Source organism: Populus euphratica, unplaced genomic scaffold, assembly GCF_000495115.2.
Source record: "Populus euphratica unplaced genomic scaffold, PopEup_1.0 scaffold153.1, whole genome shotgun sequence".
Classification (NCBI taxonomy): Eukaryota; Viridiplantae; Streptophyta; class Magnoliopsida; order Malpighiales; family Salicaceae; genus Populus; species Populus euphratica.
Window position 1 is genome coordinate 490,150 of NW_011499953.1, and position 19,801 is coordinate 509,950.

The 19,801-nt window shown below is 31.4% G+C and overlaps 2 protein-coding genes and 1 long non-coding RNA gene across 3 annotated transcripts; 1 reads left to right on the forward strand and 2 right to left on the reverse strand.

Moving 5' to 3' along the window:
- Positions 1-950: 950 nt before the first annotated feature.
- LOC105138163 (uncharacterized) lies at positions 951-16,212 on the reverse strand. Its single transcript, XR_844727.1, has 3 exons — positions 15,774-16,212; positions 4,740-4,744; positions 951-961 (listed from the first exon to the last, which is right to left on the reverse strand). It is a non-coding gene; the product is annotated as an uncharacterized LOC105138163 (long non-coding RNA).
- On the forward strand, positions 7,885-9,428 carry LOC105138162 (stem-specific protein TSJT1-like). Its single transcript, XM_011044181.1, has 4 exons — positions 7,885-8,288; positions 8,394-8,634; positions 8,765-8,885; positions 9,069-9,428. Exons 1-4 carry the CDS (start codon positions 8,077-8,079, stop codon positions 9,260-9,262), a joined length of 768 nt encoding a protein of 255 aa, XP_011042483.1. The 5' UTR covers positions 7,885-8,076; the 3' UTR covers positions 9,263-9,428.
- On the reverse strand, positions 9,898-15,003 carry LOC105138161 (Ribosomal RNA processing Brix domain protein). The gene is made up of 9 exons (XM_011044180.1): positions 14,899-15,003; positions 14,572-14,803; positions 14,302-14,443; positions 13,909-13,987; positions 13,186-13,310; positions 12,549-12,650; positions 10,776-10,844; positions 10,591-10,689; positions 9,898-10,197 (listed from the first exon to the last, which is right to left on the reverse strand). The coding sequence occupies exons 2-9, from the start codon at positions 14,775-14,777 to the stop codon at positions 10,066-10,068; spliced, it is 954 nt and encodes a 317-aa protein (XP_011042482.1). The 5' UTR covers positions 14,778-14,803; positions 14,899-15,003; the 3' UTR covers positions 9,898-10,065.
- Positions 16,213-19,801: the final 3,589 nt, after the last annotated feature.

Below are 19,801 nucleotides of genomic sequence, written 5' to 3' on the forward strand. Positions count from 1 at the left end.
ATAAAACAGTATCATTGATATAGACATATCCCCATTACCTGAATCTTTTTTTTACCTCTCACAATCAATCCCTCTATATGATCATTATTATGACTCTTTAGCACATATGTTTTCAACTCCCTAGAGTTTAAGGAAGCTTTGACATCTTTTGAACTATGACTATATCTTTCATACAATAAAGTATCAATAAAATGATCATAAGTTAGAGATAATAAACACAATAAAATCAAAGTTTATTCCTCATCTTCAATCTTAACATCAACATTTTATAAATCTAGAATTACTCTATTAAATTCATTAAGATGATCTTTAATGAGTATACCTTATTTCATCCAAAGAATATATAATTAATGCTTCAAATACAATTGATTTGTCGAGGATTTGGTTATGTAAAGAGTTTGAAACTTTGTCCACAATCTAATAATTGTAATCTCCTCACTAACCTCTCTTATAACCTAATCAGACAAACAAAGTTTTATAACAATATGTGCCCATTCATAAAATGTTTTTTCTCCTCATCATTCATTTCTTTGTACAAATTATCTACACCATTCAATTCTTTAAATAAACCTCGTTGAACTAATAAGGCATACATCTTAATACATCACAAGTTAGAGTCGTTTCTACCATTAAATTTCTATACATCAAAACTAGTTGTTGATGTTACTTTTATCGCCATCACAAAAGCTAACTAATAACTAAGCAAACTCTTATACCAATTTATTATGAAAATAATATTGGAGTCTCACTCCAATTAGCAAGTAGAGAAATTAAAAAAAAAAACATAATCAATCACATAAGAGCACATAAAATATTTATGTGGTTCGACAACTTAGGCCTACTATACAGGTAAGATGATTAGGAAAATTTGCTATAAGAAAGTAAGAGATTACAAAGTATCACACAAAATTTCTCTCACCCAAAGATCCCAAAATAATCCAAAATTCATATTTTCTCTCTTCTTTTTAGCCACCCAAATATAGAGAATAGATGCACTCACAAGTAAGCCTTAACCGTAAAATATAATATCTTTAAGCTTTTATATATCAACTAAATACATAAGTATTTATTTTCTTATCTGAACCTAGACAAACCCAAAAATTATCAAGAGAAAAAATCAATTTCATTCAATATTCATTATAGAACCTTGGATCCTTCAATATATATACTTTTGGGAAATTGTTTAGTTAAATCCAATTAATGTTAGTTTATATATCATATAGCCAATTAATTGGATTCACATGACACAATTGTATTCATGTAGAACATATTTAATTTTATTGAATAAAGATACTAATTATCATTAATATTTATTTATATTTAATTTATAAATTTAATATTTAATAAATGAATCTACAGTAAATATAAAGTCTATAGAAAAAAATAATTTTCTAAGAAAATTATAAAGATATTATAATTTTAGGATTCCTATTGCATCAAAATATAATTTCTAAATGTTTCTGGTTAATATTCTCTTACTATTGAATATTTATTAGAGTAATGAGACTGATACATATTATTTATTTATTTTTTATGAAAAGGAAGAAGTTATTGTCATAAGCTGAGATATAAAAAAGACCTAAAACTAATATATAAGTATTTGTCATAAGACATCTACACTGAATTAACTTGTATGAGAATTTCATATGGAGATATCATTTGTGTCTATAAAAAAGCTCACGTGCTGGTTGTATAAGTGGTCTTTAAACTTGAGATCATTAAATTATCTTATATACAAAGTGTTATATTTTGATGTTGTGACATGTTATCTTAGTAAATGTAACAAACAAATAGATATTGAATATAACATAAACTATATAAAGATATTTTAGTGATCAAGAGAGGATTCATCACTCTAGATGAATTAGAAAAAATGTTTCACATATTCTCAAATAGTATTAATAGTTAAATCCTTGCACAAAGTGAAATGAGATTGGCAAAGAGTTTCAAATCTTGTCCAAATGATCAATGATTATAATGTTATGAACAAAAATGATTTGATATGACAAACATACTTCATGCTAACATATCTAAATCAAAATCTTATTGATGAAGGGATAATAATTATATTGAGAAAACGGTCACTGAAAAGTTAAGTCAAACCACTTATAAATTTTCTAATATTTTGGAAATCAAGACACGTTTCTAGATGGTGTAATTTATATTCAAATATAAATTAATTAATTATTGAATTAATAATAAATTAAATTATTTAATTTATTTAATTCTATTTATTTATAATTATAAATTATATTTGAGTCAACATTAAAAACTATTAGTCAAAAATTAAATTGAGATGATTAATCAAGTGTGACTTGATTGAAAATAATTTTAAAAAATAAGCACTAAGATCGATGTATTTAATTCAAGAATTATAATTCTAGTACTAGAATAATAAAGTAGAAACTTAATAGATTAAATTGATAAAATTATCCTTAAATAATATATAGATATTATTTAAAGGAAAAATAGATATTTTGTTATTTATAGAGTTTTTAGAATTTTCTATAAATATAAAGTTATGCCTTTTATTTTTCAGAGATCATTTGTTAGATAGAAAATCTACATAAATCATTAAATAGAGAGCTAACACTCTAATTATAACAATCCTTCTCTTCTAAATAAGTATTTATGAGATTTCTTCTTACTAGTTCGTGTGAATTATCATTAGTGACTGAACAATTAGGCAGTTTGTGGTTTGCAACAACCCAGCCTTTAAAAAATTATTCAAAACCGGATAAAATTAGATTTTCAATTAATAAATCTTTAAATAATTTTAAGTTTATCTAATTTTTTAAATATTATTTATGATTTATCATTTCTAATTATAGAAAACCAATACTTAGAACAGAAATAAAAAATAAAAAATAAAAAAAGAAGCATGCTCTCAATTATTGATAAGGACTTGAACATAAAATGCAATACCCGACACTTTTTCCAAACTTAATAAAATTCAATCTTTCTTTAAACGATCACAAGACGGCCAGCACATCATGTTTTGTCTCATTGCAAATAAAAAGGCATATTCTTGGCTACAAAGAGAACGTGAGTGGCATCTTGATCAGGGATAATATGATATCTTAGTTAAGTTTATTTTTTTAAAAAAAAAATTTGTTAAAAATATATTAAAATAATAAATTTTAAAAATTTTATTTTTATATTAACATCTTAAAATAATCTAAAACACTAAAAAGATAATTAAAAACAAATTTGAAAATGTAAAAACACTTTTCAAATTAAAAATAAACAGACTAATTAATTTAACAAAGATCTAAACGCAACTAGACATGTTCTCCAATCCCCTGATTGTGTTTACACATACCTTTTGACGTTTGAAGATTTTATTTAATTAGCTCTTTTAAGCTTTTGATAGAACATAATGGTGACAAAGACACCAGCCTATGACCATAATAGATCACATGAAGTTGAAGTTTGATCTAATTTAACCCATTCATAATTAATGATAACGTGAGCCATGCCAAATTATATGATTAACAAGCTAACTAAAATCTTTGATTAATTAATATTGTGGGTGCTCTCAGGACTGCCCTCTTTCTTTTTCTCAAGTTGCCAATTGTTTGGTATCTCTCCCTTTCAAATCGCTAATGATAGAAAGCTATGCATCAACAATTCCAATCACGCAGAAAAGCATCACGAGGAGGAGAGAATCAAAAGGTTAATTAACTCAGAATTTCCACTCCTAATTTCTTTGAGTTTGGCTAACTAATTTGTTCATGGTCAACCCCATCTAGGGAAGCTACTCGTTATTCATAATTTAATTAATTCATACATATATATATATATATATATAAAAACAAAAATAGGGTTATAATCCCAATGGCATGAAATTTGCAAGGTTCGGGATTTAAATCATGTTTGTTTTTATATTTTAAAAACATTTAAAAAAATATATTATTTTAATATATTTTTAAATAAAAATTATTTAAAAAAATAACTTTTCTATTATAGCACTAAACAATTGCAATAAATTATGTAATGCCTTGCCATTTTAGGCCAGAAAAAGGCAGGCTAGGCCATGAAAGGAGACGGAATCCAGTTGTCCATCCCAAGAATAAAAACGAAGAAGAAGAAGACACAATACCGTCAAAGTACACAACCTAAAAAAGTCAAGACTAGGAGACGGATTCACTTGATCTAGATTTGAGAAATTTATGGGTGGTATTAGCTGTCAAGATCCGTACTTTTCATGTGGACAGCATAAGTACCTCAGATTTGTCTGGTGCTCTCCCCGTTGAAAAATCAAGAAATCAGTGATTCCAATATTCATATTCCTCATCAGACGACAACCCAAGTGATGGGTGAAATGTGCGGCAGCTTATCATCAATGTCTTTTTCCTAGTTGTCCTCTCATTACAGCTAGGACTGCTCTACGCCATGGATCTTTTACTTTCCCCCAAATTCTTTATTAAAATCTGTGCCTTGCATCGTCACCCGCTCTCTCTATGCTCTGTATATGCATGCAATGACTGGAAATAAAAGAGGGATCTATCCTCTTGAATATCAGTTGAGATATCTTCAAAATCACATACGCTGCTGTGTCAAGAAGTTTTTGTGTTCAACAAAATCTCTCAAAATGTTTCAGATTTTAACTAAAAATTAATAATAGAGTTTGGCCGATGTTCAGCATGATTGTGAATTATCATGTTATGTTTAAGAACATGAAGTTAAGACTATAATTACAAAACTCATGCCCATGGTTAACCTGAGAAAATGGAGACTCTGACTTGGTGAAAATCATGGTTGAGTTTTTATGATTTATATAACTCGGGGCTCATGGATAGTGAGTAGTTAAGAAGTCAATTTAGACCATATTGTAAGAAAAGACTTCCTCTCCTCCAAACTTGCCTTCCTCCTGTTCAATTGTAGAACCATCCCAAGACCACATAAGGGCTTTCTCACAACCAACCAGCTCCATCCATGGCGTCGATGATGAATGCGAAGGAGGATCAGGACTGGAAGGGCGTCGCAAGCCCGAAGAAGGAAAGCAGCATGCAAGGGAGATATTGGCCCTGAACAATGCTATTATATTGCATAGCGAACCCCATTCCATGGGCTGGATCAGCTATTTGTAGCTTAGGCCCATCAATGACAAAGGATACGAAAGTCCAATCTTCGAAATCCATCAACAACGTCATTCGTATTTATGTAATGGGCTTTTTAGGACATCAGGCTATGGTAGTTAGTGACTGGGGGCCCTATCCAATGCATTATTATATGGGGCTCACCCACCTACACCATCATTATGCCCTAGGCATGGCTCCGGCGATAAACTCATATCGGTTTAATAAAAGAAAGAATTATAAGAAGAAAATAAAAAACTTACGTGAAAGGCTATTTTAGTGAATTTTATATTTTTATCAACTTTCTTTTTTTACAAATAAAAAAATAGATAATATTAACTAGAAGGAGCACAGACATCCTCTAGGAATTTAAAAACTAGAAGGAGAAATATATAATTTACTAGAAAAAAAATTATTTTCCATTTTTCTTTCTTCTTTTTCTCTGTGAAAGGCTGCTTTTGTATATTTTTTTCCCCTTTGTCATGCCAATCCTCAAGGAGTTAAAAGTAAAATACAGTATGCTAAGCCAAAGCCACCTGCGGAATACCTAAGATGGCACACTGAATGATTGGCAGCGGACCTTATCCCTGTCACGATTACCACTTTTTGGATAAGCCCTTCCATCACCCTTACCCAAACGTATCCAATTTGTTCAAGAAAGTTCAGCTTAATATATATATATATATATATATATATATATATATCATGTGATTGATTGTTATATAATTAAATGAAAAGTAATTCTAAAAATATAAAGTTATTAAATCTAATAAAGTGTATAACATAAATTATAGATTTAGTAGATTAATTTAAATTCACTCGGATTTTTTAGCTTTTTCTTTAATTAAATATTTTTTTTATAATTTTATATTTTTTAATATTAAGTTGATTGAAAATTAAATTTTTAAATTTTTTTTCAAGATATTATTATGATCTCATAACCTGATTCATAAATTTGGTTAGTTGATCAAGTCAATCCAATATATTTTCATTTCAATATTTTTTTAAAAAAATCATTCAATATATCATCATATCAGTATTTAAAAAATATATTATCTAATATGAATTTGATTTTGAATTCATTATTAAAAAATCTTCTTAGAAAACATATCACCAACGCCTTGATATTTTATTTTTTTACTTTAAAAAAGATTATAATATGCAGCATATTGCAAGCTAATTATCTAATTTTAAAAAAAAAAGTTGTGTGTGAATTCACTATAACATTTGTATTGTATACTCTTTTATAAATGAATTGAAATAGTTATTTTTTTTATAAATCTTCAATTTGGCTCTCAATTTTATTTTATTTTTTTCATAGTTGAGTCAATTAACAATTAATTACTTTTTTTTTTGAGAAGGAACAATTAAATTAAAAAATAAAGAACTAAAATGAAAATGGTAATTAATATAGGTGGTGGCTTTAAATTGTAGTTGAAAAGTTCCTTTCATTTCCTTAATATTTTTTTTGTTATTAGGTAATTAGTCACTTAAATTGTCAAAAATTTAATTTTTATATCAAATTTTATTTCCTTCATCTTTCAAATTCTTTTTGTTAGAGAAAGAGGTTTCTCAAATTCCGATCTAAAATGATAGAGTCACCATTAATGACTATTCTAACCACAAAAATTATATATCGATGGATTCCATTTCATGAGAAGGGTTTTATCTAAATATTTTTTTATTCTGTTCTGTTTTTTAGGAGGCATATCTGATCAAGGGGATATATTTGAATTTGGGTTGATTTTAGTTTTTTGAATTGTGTTTTTGAGTTTTTTGAAATCACATATGATTTATTAAGGTGTTTAATGTGTTTTTTAGGTATTTTTTTTTATCAAAATGAGTTGAAATGAGTTTTTTAATAAAAAAAAACCTTCAGACTCTATTTTTTTAATAACTTTGAGTGCTGAACTTTATATAAAACAGGCAACACGTTATTTATTATCTTTTCTTTTTAAATAGAGCGAACAATAAGTTATTCACATGCTAAACTAGAAGATTCAGGCACGCAGACTAGAATAGAAGGCCCAAGCACGTGAGCTTTATTTCTTTTAATATCCATGCAAATTAGGCCTTTAGGCGATAGGCTCTTTTTAGTTTTATGTTTTTGTTTTACTATTTTATATTTGGACTAAAAAATTAATTAAATTCATAAGTTAAGTAATAGATTTAACAAGTTAATTTATAATATTCGAGTTATTTTTTTTATTGCTTTCAACATCCAAGTTATTTTTTTATTTCTTTTTTTCCCTCAATTTAAAAAAAAATTATCATTTTTTATTAATGATCTATGTTTATTTAACTCAAACTTAAAAAATATAATTTTATTATTTGTTATTAATAATTTATTTTTATTATCTCTACCCGCACACTTACTACCGTTTTTTCCCTTCTAAAAAAACAAATAAAAAAATTATTACTTATTTTATTATTATATAATTAAATGAAGAATAATATCTAAGATAAAAAAAAATTATTAATTCAGATGGTCTGCGACTTTTTTTTTTAACTTGAATTCACTTTGATTTTTTAAATTAAATATTAAATTTTACTAATTTAATTATTTAATATTAAATTAATTAAATTAAACTCCGTATTTTCAACTCCGGAAAAGCTTTCACAAATGAGAGTGAAGATAGTGGCAGGGAGCATCTTATACAACAGGTGTGGGAACAGGAAAATACTGGATAAACAAAGAAGACAAGAAACAAGCTCAAATTTAGATAAGAATACATCGAAGTACGAGAATCCTTATCACCAATCACACTAAGCTCCACGCCCCCAAAGATGGATAATATTACCTAAGTCCACCTTGGAAAAACAAAACCTTAATGTCTGAAAGGGATCCTATAAATACTACTTGAGACGTAGGTGGTCACCCCTCCCCGTCTGTGATCGTGTATCAATTCTGTAAACAAAACACAAAGGCATAAATTTTAGGCAATTTTACAGGTTTATTTTGTAAGTGTTAGCTTGGAAAGGAGAGGATTAGAAAATGTTGGCAATTTTTCACAAAGCTTTTGCTCACCCACCTGAGGAGCTTAATAGTCCAGCATCTCAAAATGGTACTAAGAAGCCTAAGCTTCCTGAGGAAACACTCAATGATTTCCTTTCTCACCACCCTCAGAAGACTTTCTCCATGAACTTTGGTCAAGCTGCTGTGCTTGCCTATGCTCCCCAAGACAACCCTTCCTCTCCTCAACAAAAGTACTTGCATATTGATTGAATTTCCTTTCCATTGTTAAAGATTTGTTGTTTGATTCATTCAAAAATTGTTAAATTACTGTCTTGTTGATGGTATATGTTCTGCAGGCTGTTTTGTGGTTTTGATGGTATATACTGCCTTTTCTCTGGAAGCCTGAACAACTTATGCACACTCAATAGGCAGTATGGATTGACAAAGGGGACTAATGAGGCCATGTTTGTGATAGAAGCTTATAAGACTCTTCGTGATCGAGGTCCTTATCCGGCCGATCAAGTTGTTAAGGATCTTGATGGGAGCTTTGCTTTCGTTATCTACGATAGCACGGCTGGAAGTGTTTTTGCTGCACTGGTATGTTTAATGCTTCATTTTGACTCCTTTTTGTCAATAGGCTAATACCATCTAATGAGCTATGTTCAAATCATATCCAAGCATGCTTTATTTTCTTGGTCTAGCTTCCAAGTTTACTGTATGGTCACAGGGTTCTGATGGTGGAGTTAAGCTGTACTGGGGTATGGCAGCAGATGGCTCTGTGGTGATATCTGATGATTTGGAAGTCATAAAAGAAAGTTGTGTCAAATCGTTTGCTCCCTTCCCAACAGGTACTTTGTACTGTAATAGCAGGGGCTAATCACAGACGACAAACAACGTCAGTGTTTTTGGAGCTTCATAAATATCACAATCTGGATTTGCATTATAATCATCTCTCTTTTATGAGAAATGTTGCTGTGTGTCATATAATGGTTGATTTACTCATCAAAATGATGATGGTGATGGATGTACAGGATTCATGTTCCATAGTGAAGGAGGCTTGATGAGCTTTGAGCATCCAATGAACAAAGTTAGAGCTATGCCAAGGACCGACAGTGAAGGATTTCTCTGTGGGGCAAATTTCAAGGTTGATGTCTACACAAGGATCAACAGCTTACCACGTAGAGGAAGTGAAGCTAATTGGACCGAGTGGCAATCACACAGCTAAGAATTTGTTGTGCTTCAATTCATAACCGGATCAAAAAATGTTACATCAGCTACCATCTTCCAAACTGTTCTCTAATTTCTTAACGTTTTCTCTGCTTTCTTTTCACCTGGTACAGCTATCAATAAGAGAGCAACGTGTTCCATCGGTGCCCCGAACTTTTTATTTATCTATTCACTTTTATGATGCCATTAAACCCCCAATCAAACCTCGGGTAAAAAATCCTTGCTGCCAGTCACAAAATTAGAGAATCAATCTTAATTTGCAGTTTTGCACACTTAAAACGTATTGATCCCAAGGAAAAGGCATAGGCAATGCCTCTCAACAAATACTCATAAAAGAACCTGCTTTAACAGCAAATACCAAAGCTGTGAAAGCATTCAGAGATAGTTTTAAGAAATTAAAAAAAAAATTGAAAATAAATTATTATTATTATTTATATTTTTAGATTATTTGATGTAATGTTATTAAAAATAAATTATACAAAAAATAAAAAATATTTATATTATTTTAATATATTTTTAAATAAAAAACATTTTAAAAAACTTCAGGATGCATGGCAAAAGTTTAACTTCTGATATTTACTTGCCGCGTGATTATGTATTGAAGAAATCGAAGCTCTGGGATGCAAAAAAGGATGGCGTGCCAAAAAATACCAACTTGATTAAAACGCATGATAAGCTAATCCAAGGCAGGGACAAAAAACTTGCAATGCCAACGAGGGCAATAATACCAAAATGGTCATATTTTCCATGTAGGATACAAGGTGATATAATAAAACCAACAACATGAGGAGGAGGAGGAGATCATTCCTTCCACATGTCTGCAAATTCATCAGGCTCCAATGGATTTGATAGCTCGTGCATCTTCCTCCTCGTCTTGGCTTTGACTTTCTTGGCAAACTTCCCAGCCTTCTGCTTTTTCTCCAGTGCTCGAATCTGCAAGATTGAAATGAATATCATGCCATTGATGCCAAAATACTAAAAGAGAGAAAAATGGTTTATATATAATCACAGCAATTGAGGACAAACACCTAATAACCTCTGAACAAAAAGGTCAGTGAAAGAACAGACAGGGCATGGTTGCATTGGCTTGGACATTTGTTGAACTCAGTTATTAGGCAAACCCAGTAAGGGCAGGAACTCGACCATGAATCTAGCCAGAAGATTCTTGACGGTTTCATTTAAAAAAGAAACTTGTCACTATGGAAAACCACCAAAATGGTGTATATTTTGATACAGCTCATCAAACGAGGAGCTCTTCTCAAGATAAAGAAAAGTTAATCATAATTGTGATGCCAAAATGAAAATTAACGTGAAGAAAACTCTGACCTGGTTAGGTGATACAAAAAAGGGATTTTCATACAATGTTGGGCCTCCAAAGCTGCCACCAAAAATCTTGATAGGATTCAAGCAAAATCTTGGACCAACCTGCACAAAATCATTCTATCGAAATTAAATAACTACCATAGGTGTTTCACTGTGTGCATAAATTCAAAAGTACATCAGAGCAAAACCTCAACAAGGGTCATCTTATCCAGGCCTCCCCGAGCTATTTTATCTGTTTCGTTATGAGGAACAGATATCTATATCAAAGAAGAAAAGGAGACGGTTATGAGTTAGTTTTAAAAAAATAATGAAAACAGGGTGAAAAAATCTTCATAGCAAATAAAAACAAGGGGTATAAAAAACATTTTCAAAACGCTAGAGAGCATTCCAAAATCATGCTACTATGACACTTGTATGCAATTGCAACAAGCGTTGTGCATAAAAAGTAAAGGTATATACATACATATATATTCATATGCATAAAAATTCAGGTATTTTTTGAAAGTTTGAAAGCAGTGCAACTGCTGATTTTGAGCAACCACTTTATGGGTCTAGAATTGTTCTCTACGTCACATTGCTCTTGCACTATTAAAAGGGACTCAGCGCTTCAAGCAAAGAAGATTTCTGAGTGCTCACATTAGAATAAAAGAACTAGGCCTGAGTATCTGTAATTGCAATAACATGGTTCTAATTGGTGATTACAGATGCTGATTGCTACATCTGAGAAAGTTATCCCACAGAATAATGGAAGACAACATTGTGTGCTCGTCAATATAGATTTTACTATGACAGCCAACACCTTTAAATAAATAAGATATTAAAGTAATTTCAGTCACTGAATCTGCAAGTGCACCAGAAGTATAGTATCTCTATAACTGCAACTATAAAACCATCTGTAGTGGAATTTGGATGGCTGAACCGGCCTCTAATATTCAAGTAGTGTATCCCTTTCATTCCTAAAGCAGGCTGTAAGTAACACGGCATAACAATTTAAGAATATATGTGAAAACAAGGGATAATACAGAGGAATGAACATCTATCATGAGTGAAGGAAAAGGTAGGAAGAAAAGCCCAAAGATAGAAAATGCAGCCAAAGGGTTATCTGGGCTTTATGGCCAGAAAAGAAAGAAATCTTTCTTATATAAATTTATGAAAATATAAAAAATGTGATTTATTACAGCAGTAGCAGCCATTAAATAATAAGTAGACCCTAAAAAAAAAAAAAAAGCCTGGCCCTTAAAAATAACTAAATCTTAGTTGTCCAAACCTCCCTAATAAATAGGGCATAATAAACAAGGGAAAACCCCTAATTATATGAAGCTGTTACAGTATCGTGAACTACACTACTTAGGATTTGTCCAGCATCAAGATGCCCAATGATGAAAGTGGCCATTCTGCAAGTCCAATGAACAGACTATTTGATTGATAGCTGTGCTTAAGGTTCCAAACTAAAAGAAGGATCCAATCTGACAAACTGAACATCTCGTATATCAAAGGTTAACCTGAGACATGTAACATCTATCTGGAAGGGTACAGTCAATTAAAAGCTGCTTCGATATTTAGTAGAAACCCCAGCCTACTGAAATTTGCAGAAAAGGTGAATAGGAAAAGGAAATAACTTTTTAATATATGTGGGTTTCTGACTAGGGATTTCCAATAATGCTGCACATTTTTTAGGATTCCAAAATACCAGACAACTAAAAGGTCTTCAATGATATGTGCCCAATCTAAAAAATAGCAAACCCCATATGTAAACTTCTAGCTTGAACGATTTGTGGAAGGGGGTAGTTCATTAATTTGTTATAATTTCCAAGTTAGAAACATAAAGCTAGGAAAAAAATTAAAAACCTCAATGCACAGTAGCATGTTATGGGGCAAAGTGGCAAAATATTTAGTTTTTGAAGGCAGAAATTGTATAAATGCTTCAATAAAATTTGACTTCCAAGTACGGTCTAATATACCTGATAATTCCGAAACCATATATGGTCATCAACAATGGAGAAAACAAAGACATGGTCATAAAAAGGCTTAGATTTCCTGTGATCTTTTGGAGTTCCAAATATCTGGAAAAAAAAAAGATGAAAAAGTCACTGTCTAAGTATCATATAAAAAGACTTTTGAAGTTAACATACAGAGTTCATCATCAACAATTGGTATAGCATATGAGAATGAAACAGAAGTTACATTTTGCAACCTTGAAAGAAAAGTATGAGTATTGTATCCGTGAAGTTAACAGATCAGTGTGTCCTCAACTAATCTTAAAAAGCAAAAAATGACTAAATCTTGAGCTAAGAAAGTTGCTTTATGAATGCATCTGATTCTACACAGCACCAGAAACAAAACAGTCCAAAATGGTCATCTCTCTCACCATACTGTCATGAACAAGGCCATAAGATGCAAGAGAAGAAGCACTTGTAATATTGCAAAAATTGCAGATACTAGAATATCAATCATATTTGTTTACCACTGGAAGATATTTTGGAAAGGTATTTCACGATTGTCTTTTAGAGAATGAAGAATCTGTTGGTATAGTCATGCATTATAAGATAGACCACAGATAAATGTTGCTTCTAAGGTGGGAAACAAAAATCAAAATACCTGAATGATCATCTCCTTCAGGAGTTTCCAGTGGGCATCTTTATCAAAATTAGCTGAGAAAGTCAAGAGGGGTCTTGACCCTTTCAGATGATTTCCTGTAAGCTTCAATTCTTCCATTGTGTGCACTAAAATGAACAAGACAAGTTGCAATGGTTAGGCTACTTAGTCATAATACAAGAAAAGAGCAAACCATGTGAACAAATCAATTTATTAGATTAATCACAACAGCAGCTTCTTTTTCTTTTCTTCCCGTTTCTTTTTTTTTTTTTTTTTTGTGGTTATAGAGATTATACTATCAGAATGGGAGCAGAAGAAAATTACAAAAGGACTGCAGGGCATCCTCCATAGTAGAGTGCAAGAAATTGGATCAAAGAAAATCAGGAAATGGCTCTCCACTGCCACTGAATACTAATGGAAGGAAAATGTTCAAATGCCCAACCCAAAACACCACAAGAAGTCAGAAGGACTAATCTAGACCATAACAACTGCTTAAAAATAGAGAATTTTAGAGATTTTCAAATTTTACTCCACACAAATGCTCGAAGTCAAAGCAGACAAGGTACATCTCTATGAAGATTTCGCTATCTTCCACCTCCCAATACCATTAAATAAATGTGTTAAAATTGTGATGCTACAAAAATTAGCATTTGAATACAATAAGTGCAAGCCTATTAGAAAACATGATTATAAAAAATATCACAAAAAAATAAAAAATTAACATACCAGCATTGACTAAGAATTTCACAGACGGACCACTAGGGCACTTGACCATCCATAGATACAAATCTTTATGTTTCCTGCACTGAAATAGAGAGAGAAAGGAGAACAAAAAAGTCATCAACAACAAACAATCTAAAATATGGCAACTTAAGTTCTTTTTTTTTTCCTAATCTCAAAGTCGATAGTTATATAATCACCACACCTCCTCTCAAAGTTACAAAGTTATTTTCCTTCAAATTACCAAACCACGCAAACAAGTGGAACAATTATCAATATCAAAATTCATGTGATGAGTTATCATAGGTATTAAACCTACAACCACTTGCACAAATAATATGGAATTAACCAGGTCAAATTGTTTATTTAAGGAAGAAAACAACTAAATTTGAAGTTCACCTCAAAGAACAAAGAGGAAGAACCATTCTTCAACTCCACAAGCTCATTCAATGTCGCGCCTTTAGTACTTGTAGACTCAACCTTACTATCCTTCTTACAATGCGGCAGAAGTGACACCAAATTCAACATCAAGTGCCTATACCTGCAACACCAACAATTCTTTCAAACACCAACAAAATCCAGCAACCCCCCAAAATCCCAACAAACCCCGAAATCAAATATATATGTATATATAAGCATTAATATAAAAGGATTGGATCTTTATGGAACCTGAAATTGATACGCCTAGAACAAGTAACCAAGACTTTCTCTTTATTTCTAAAACCACCCTGTTGAGGAGGTATAAATTCAGTCTCTTTCACTTCAGGTTTATCTTTCCAACCCAAGAGCGTCCTTTTGGGTCTCTCTGGTGCACCTTCATCTTTCTTTGCAGGTTCAATGACCTGTGTCTCAACGTGCTTTCTCTTCTTTCCCATAGTTTTGTTTGGTTACGTACAGATACCTGAAACACATGAAATCTTTAGTCTAAACACCATGAAAACAATACAAAGTTTGTATTTAGTTGTCAATAGAACTAAGCAGGAAAAGGGTTGGTACCTAAAGAGGGGAAAGCTAGCTGCAGAGAGTAAGATACAGAGAGACAACGAGTTTCTGCCAACGAGGAGCAAAACCGTGATAAAAACCTAAAAGTTTTAAAAAAAGGTAATGAAAGTGCTCAGGGCCCAAACCAGTCGATTGGACTCTTATTGCTTAGATGGATTAGGCCCAATAAAAGATGAGCTCAAGCCGAGTAATCCCAGTGGGTGGATTTTTATGGAGAAAAGTGTCCTGTGCTTTTTTGGGTTAGTGTTTGACCTTTTCTTATGTTAACAACTCGGAAACTCTTTCTATTTATATGGTAAACACAAACAAATTAGCAGAATGCTTGTTTCTTATTTTAATTAAACATCTAAATTGTTTATATATATAGCTTTACAAAGATAACATGCTTATTAATGCGGTAAATCTTCAAGAATCAAACAACTTTTTCCTAAAAAATGAGAATTATTCAAATCATTAGTGTCTTTGGAAACGTGGCTATAGTAGAGATGTTCAAAAAAACTGAGTAACTGAAAAAACCAAGAAAATCAATGGAAAATTAATTAAAAAACCAAATCAAGATAAAAAAAATCGATTAAACCGATTATTAAAACAAGAAATCTTTCCGGTTCGGTTTGGTTTTGATTTTACTATCAAAACCAGTGAACCGAACCGGCCATCCATAAAAATAAAGTTAGAAACGAGTAAACAACCTGGTATAAATAGTACAATAAACCTAAACCTAAATGACATTATAATTTACTTTTGAAGTCGTCGCTCACACCAGACCAACTTTCTTCCTTTCCCCTTTAATTTTCATCTTCTCTGTCTCTTGCCCCCTGTATCTGTCTCTTCTCTAGTCGATCAATAAGTAAATAACTCACAGCTCACACTAGACCAATCTCTCTCTTATGTCCTTACAGAAATTTAAAAAATCAAACCTCGCTAGATCAAAGTAATTAGTCTCTAGGTATCGTTGACAGGTAATATTGTTTCTATTTTTTCTCTCTTGTCCTTTGCTCTCTTGTTATGATTCTTTGATCTTGAGAGACAATTAATTAGATCAAGTTTGATTTTCACTTTTATCTGTTTTTTCTAGTTTGTTTTATTGATTGATGTGAGTTTTATACATTGATTTTGAGTATGTATTCCAAATAATTGAAAAGTTGAATTTTTATCTGCACTCTTATTCTTCTTCGTCTCTATATTATCCTTTGTTCTTCTCTGTGTGTCTCTTCATGAGTCGCTGCATCAGTTTGCTTAGGTCTTGTTATGATCGCTTCTTTGCAAGCGAACACCATAGATTATAAGAAGGTGGTGATAGAAGGGAATCAATCTGAAGCAGTAGCAGTATCAGCCTTCCAGGGCAATCTCATTGACAATATTGATGTGGAGGATGGAGATGTTGTGGTTTTGGTTTTATATTCATATTAAATTTATAATTAGCTTAACATTAGTTTGCTTTAAAATTTAAAGCTTAATTTAATGTAAGACTAAGCCAATTTAAAAAAACAAAAAACAAAAAAAAACCCACGAGATTAGGTTTCTTGGTTTTTTCCTTAAAAAACTGGATTTAACCGGACCGGTTTGGTTTGAACAGATTTCCGGTCCGATTCAGTTAATTTTAGATAAAAATACTATAATTCGGTTCAGTTGATTTTTTTAGTCTAAACCGAATCGAACCGTAAACACTCATATGCTATAGTTATATTTTAAAATATTTTTTACTTAAATACATCAAAATAATATTTTCAACCATTTTCCCTTATTCTTTTTCTTTATTAAGAACCCTCTCCAGGCATACAAGCCAACACCATTCACCATTACCATCTTTAACTCATGATCTCCTTATCCCATCCACCATGATAGCCCATCAGATGCCAACAAATCCAACCACAGCGCATCGTTAGCAGAGTTTCAAAAAGAAAATAATAGCAATGCTAATATAGTGATAGTAGCAGCGACTGTCATTTCCTTCTATTTTCTGATTTTTTCAATAAGGTCTAAAAAGACTTTGGGGTCAGTAACAACACCTGTAAGTGATTAGTACTTAAAAGTACATTTTTATCATGGTTTTATATCATCATTTTGCACTTGAAATATCAATAACTCCTTAACTAAAACATGTTTTATAATAATATATCTAATAATATAAGATACCTATAATTTGTTGTAAATGTCTATTTTTAATGCAGGTCTATCACATAAATGAAAGGATTGATTGATGACTTGAAGAACTTAAATTGCATGGATAAAGAGATGGTCAAACTTAGAGAAGAGATGTCGGTGCAATCCAAACCGGAACACTGTTCGGTAATTGGGTCATATCTAGAGCTACAGATCTCAGATTTAGGTCCAATTTATATGGATGGAAAGGTAAGACATAGGCATACAACTTTCATATGGAGCCCAAGATCTAAAAAGGCCATTATCAAGTCCAAATTGTAGCAACAACAAAGAAGCCCGAATCTGTCTTCCAGCCCGAGCACTGTTCGGTATTTTGGCCATATCTGGAGTTCTAGAAGTCCAAATGAGCTGAATTGTTTACACAAGAAAGCTGAGACAATTGCCTACAACTTTCATGTTTACAACTGGCTCCAATTTTGACGTTATCAATGACGTTTTGGGCAGACAAGAGAAGATAAGGATTGTCACCAAGTCAAAAGTTGGCCACCCACTTATCAATTAGTCATCAAATCAATAGTTCCCAATTTTGGCCTATAAAAGGAGGCATTTTCCATACATTTAGGCATCTTGGTTTCCAGATCAAGATCATGCTCTTCCTTTCTCTCTTTGTATTTTTTGTAATGTTTATGCTTTGCTTTCATTAATATTAAGTTTATGCCTTTCATTTCCTTTCCTTTACTTAGTTAACTTTTATGTTCTTATTTTGTTTATCTATTTTTCTTTCTTTCATTATGTCTAGCTAAGTTAATTATGTCAAGGTGAAAAGGTTACACTAATGGTGTAAGAATAAGTATAATGTAAACTCAATATGGACTTTAATGTTTGATACTAACATGTTTTATATTTGTTATCTTGTTCACTCTTTAATACTTTGCTTGTTAAATGACTAATCTTGATTTATGTTGTATAACACTTGGTACAACAAATGCTTGGCACTTTCATAGCCCATAATCTTTGCTTGTTAAATGACTAATCTTGATTTATGTTGTATAACACTTGGTACAACAAATGCTTGACACTTTCATAGCTCATACTGTATGGTATAACCGACACCTGAGCTATGAAAAAAACTTGATTTATTGTTAACATAAGTTATAATCATGAATGCTTGACGAGATTTACAAGTATTAGCATTAATCGAATAAGATGACTAATGTAATCATGTTAACAATCTATAATCTCATTGAAACCTCCTTTGTGTGTGGTTTCCAATTGAATAATAAGAGTTTATCCTATACTTGTTTGACATACCATTAGTGGAACCTCTAACCTTGACATTTGTTATTATCATTGTTTAATCGTTACGTTAATATTCCATCTCAAAGTTCTCATCTTCTTCTTCTTTTTCTTCTTCTTTTTCTTTATTATTATTATTATTATTATTATTATTATTATTACTATTATTGTTGTTGTTATTGTTGTTACTATTGTCGTTTATAATTTGTACAATTAACCTCTCTGTGGTTCGACCCCGGTCTTGCCGGGTTATTTATTACTTCGACACTCCTGCACTTGGGAGAAGATATCAATCTTTCAGTCGTGTCAGTAAGAAATAGTAAAGGTGATGAGGAGGGTCCAATAACATCAACAACAATAACTTGGTTAATTTCCTTAGAAGAGATTTTGTAGCAGTCCAACCACATACCCGTTTGATATTGTAACAACAACAACAATAGCTTTCAACATCTGTAGCTCCCCAAGGTCCCCACAGTTGTAATTTCTCCTTTATTTCCTTCAAGAGCAGCAGTCTCTCCTCAGAAGGTACGAGCACCTCTACAATGATTTTCCAGCTCCAGCACTTCAGCACAACATGAACTCTAGTGGTATCAGCTTCAACATGGAAGCCCAACAATCCTATCGGCAGCTCAATTAAAGTTTCCCTATACATGGCAACCAACAAAAACTGTTGGTGTAGTTTGTAAATAAATAAAAGAAAAGATGTTTCTCCCATATTAGAAAGAAACACTCCCTCCTAATATTTCTAAGTGTGGGTTTCTATTGTATAGTAAATTAAGTCATGGTGGGCAAACTCTCTTATTTGGCTTCCTAATGTTATTATATGGATATTTAAAATATCAAAAGATAGCATTTGGAGCTTTAAACTTGGAACTTAATATGAACAGTTATACTGTTTCATGAATAGTCGTACTGTTTGATGAAAAATCATATTATATCATCAACAATCATATTATTGAATAGTTATATTGTTTGATGAACAATCATAGTGGTTCATCAATAGTCATATTATTTGATGAACAATCATATTATTTCATCGTTATGTTTCAAAGTCTATAAAAACATCTTACTACAAAGAAAAGAAATAACAACAAAATATATATATTCTTTTCTTGGTCTTATCTTCTCATTCTTTTAAAGGTTTACAGGGCTTAGTTGTATCTTGGAGGTATTATCTCTGTGTAGGACAAATAAACACCTTAAAGATAGTGTTTTCACGCCTCTAAGCCAACTCCATATTTGTTTCCATCCTAAATTTTCCTAACAATTTTAAGGAGTTTATTTTGATGGAGACAAATATGAATTTTAGTGTCAAAATTGCTAAGGATGTCAAAATTCAACTAGATCGGTTTTATGGTATGAATTACACAAGATGGATGGACAAGATGATATTCCTGCTTACTTCATTAAGGATTTACTACATACTTGATCCGAATTTATCTGCATTACCTGAACCACAAGAAGACGAATCTGCCATTATTAAGACTACAAGAGAAAA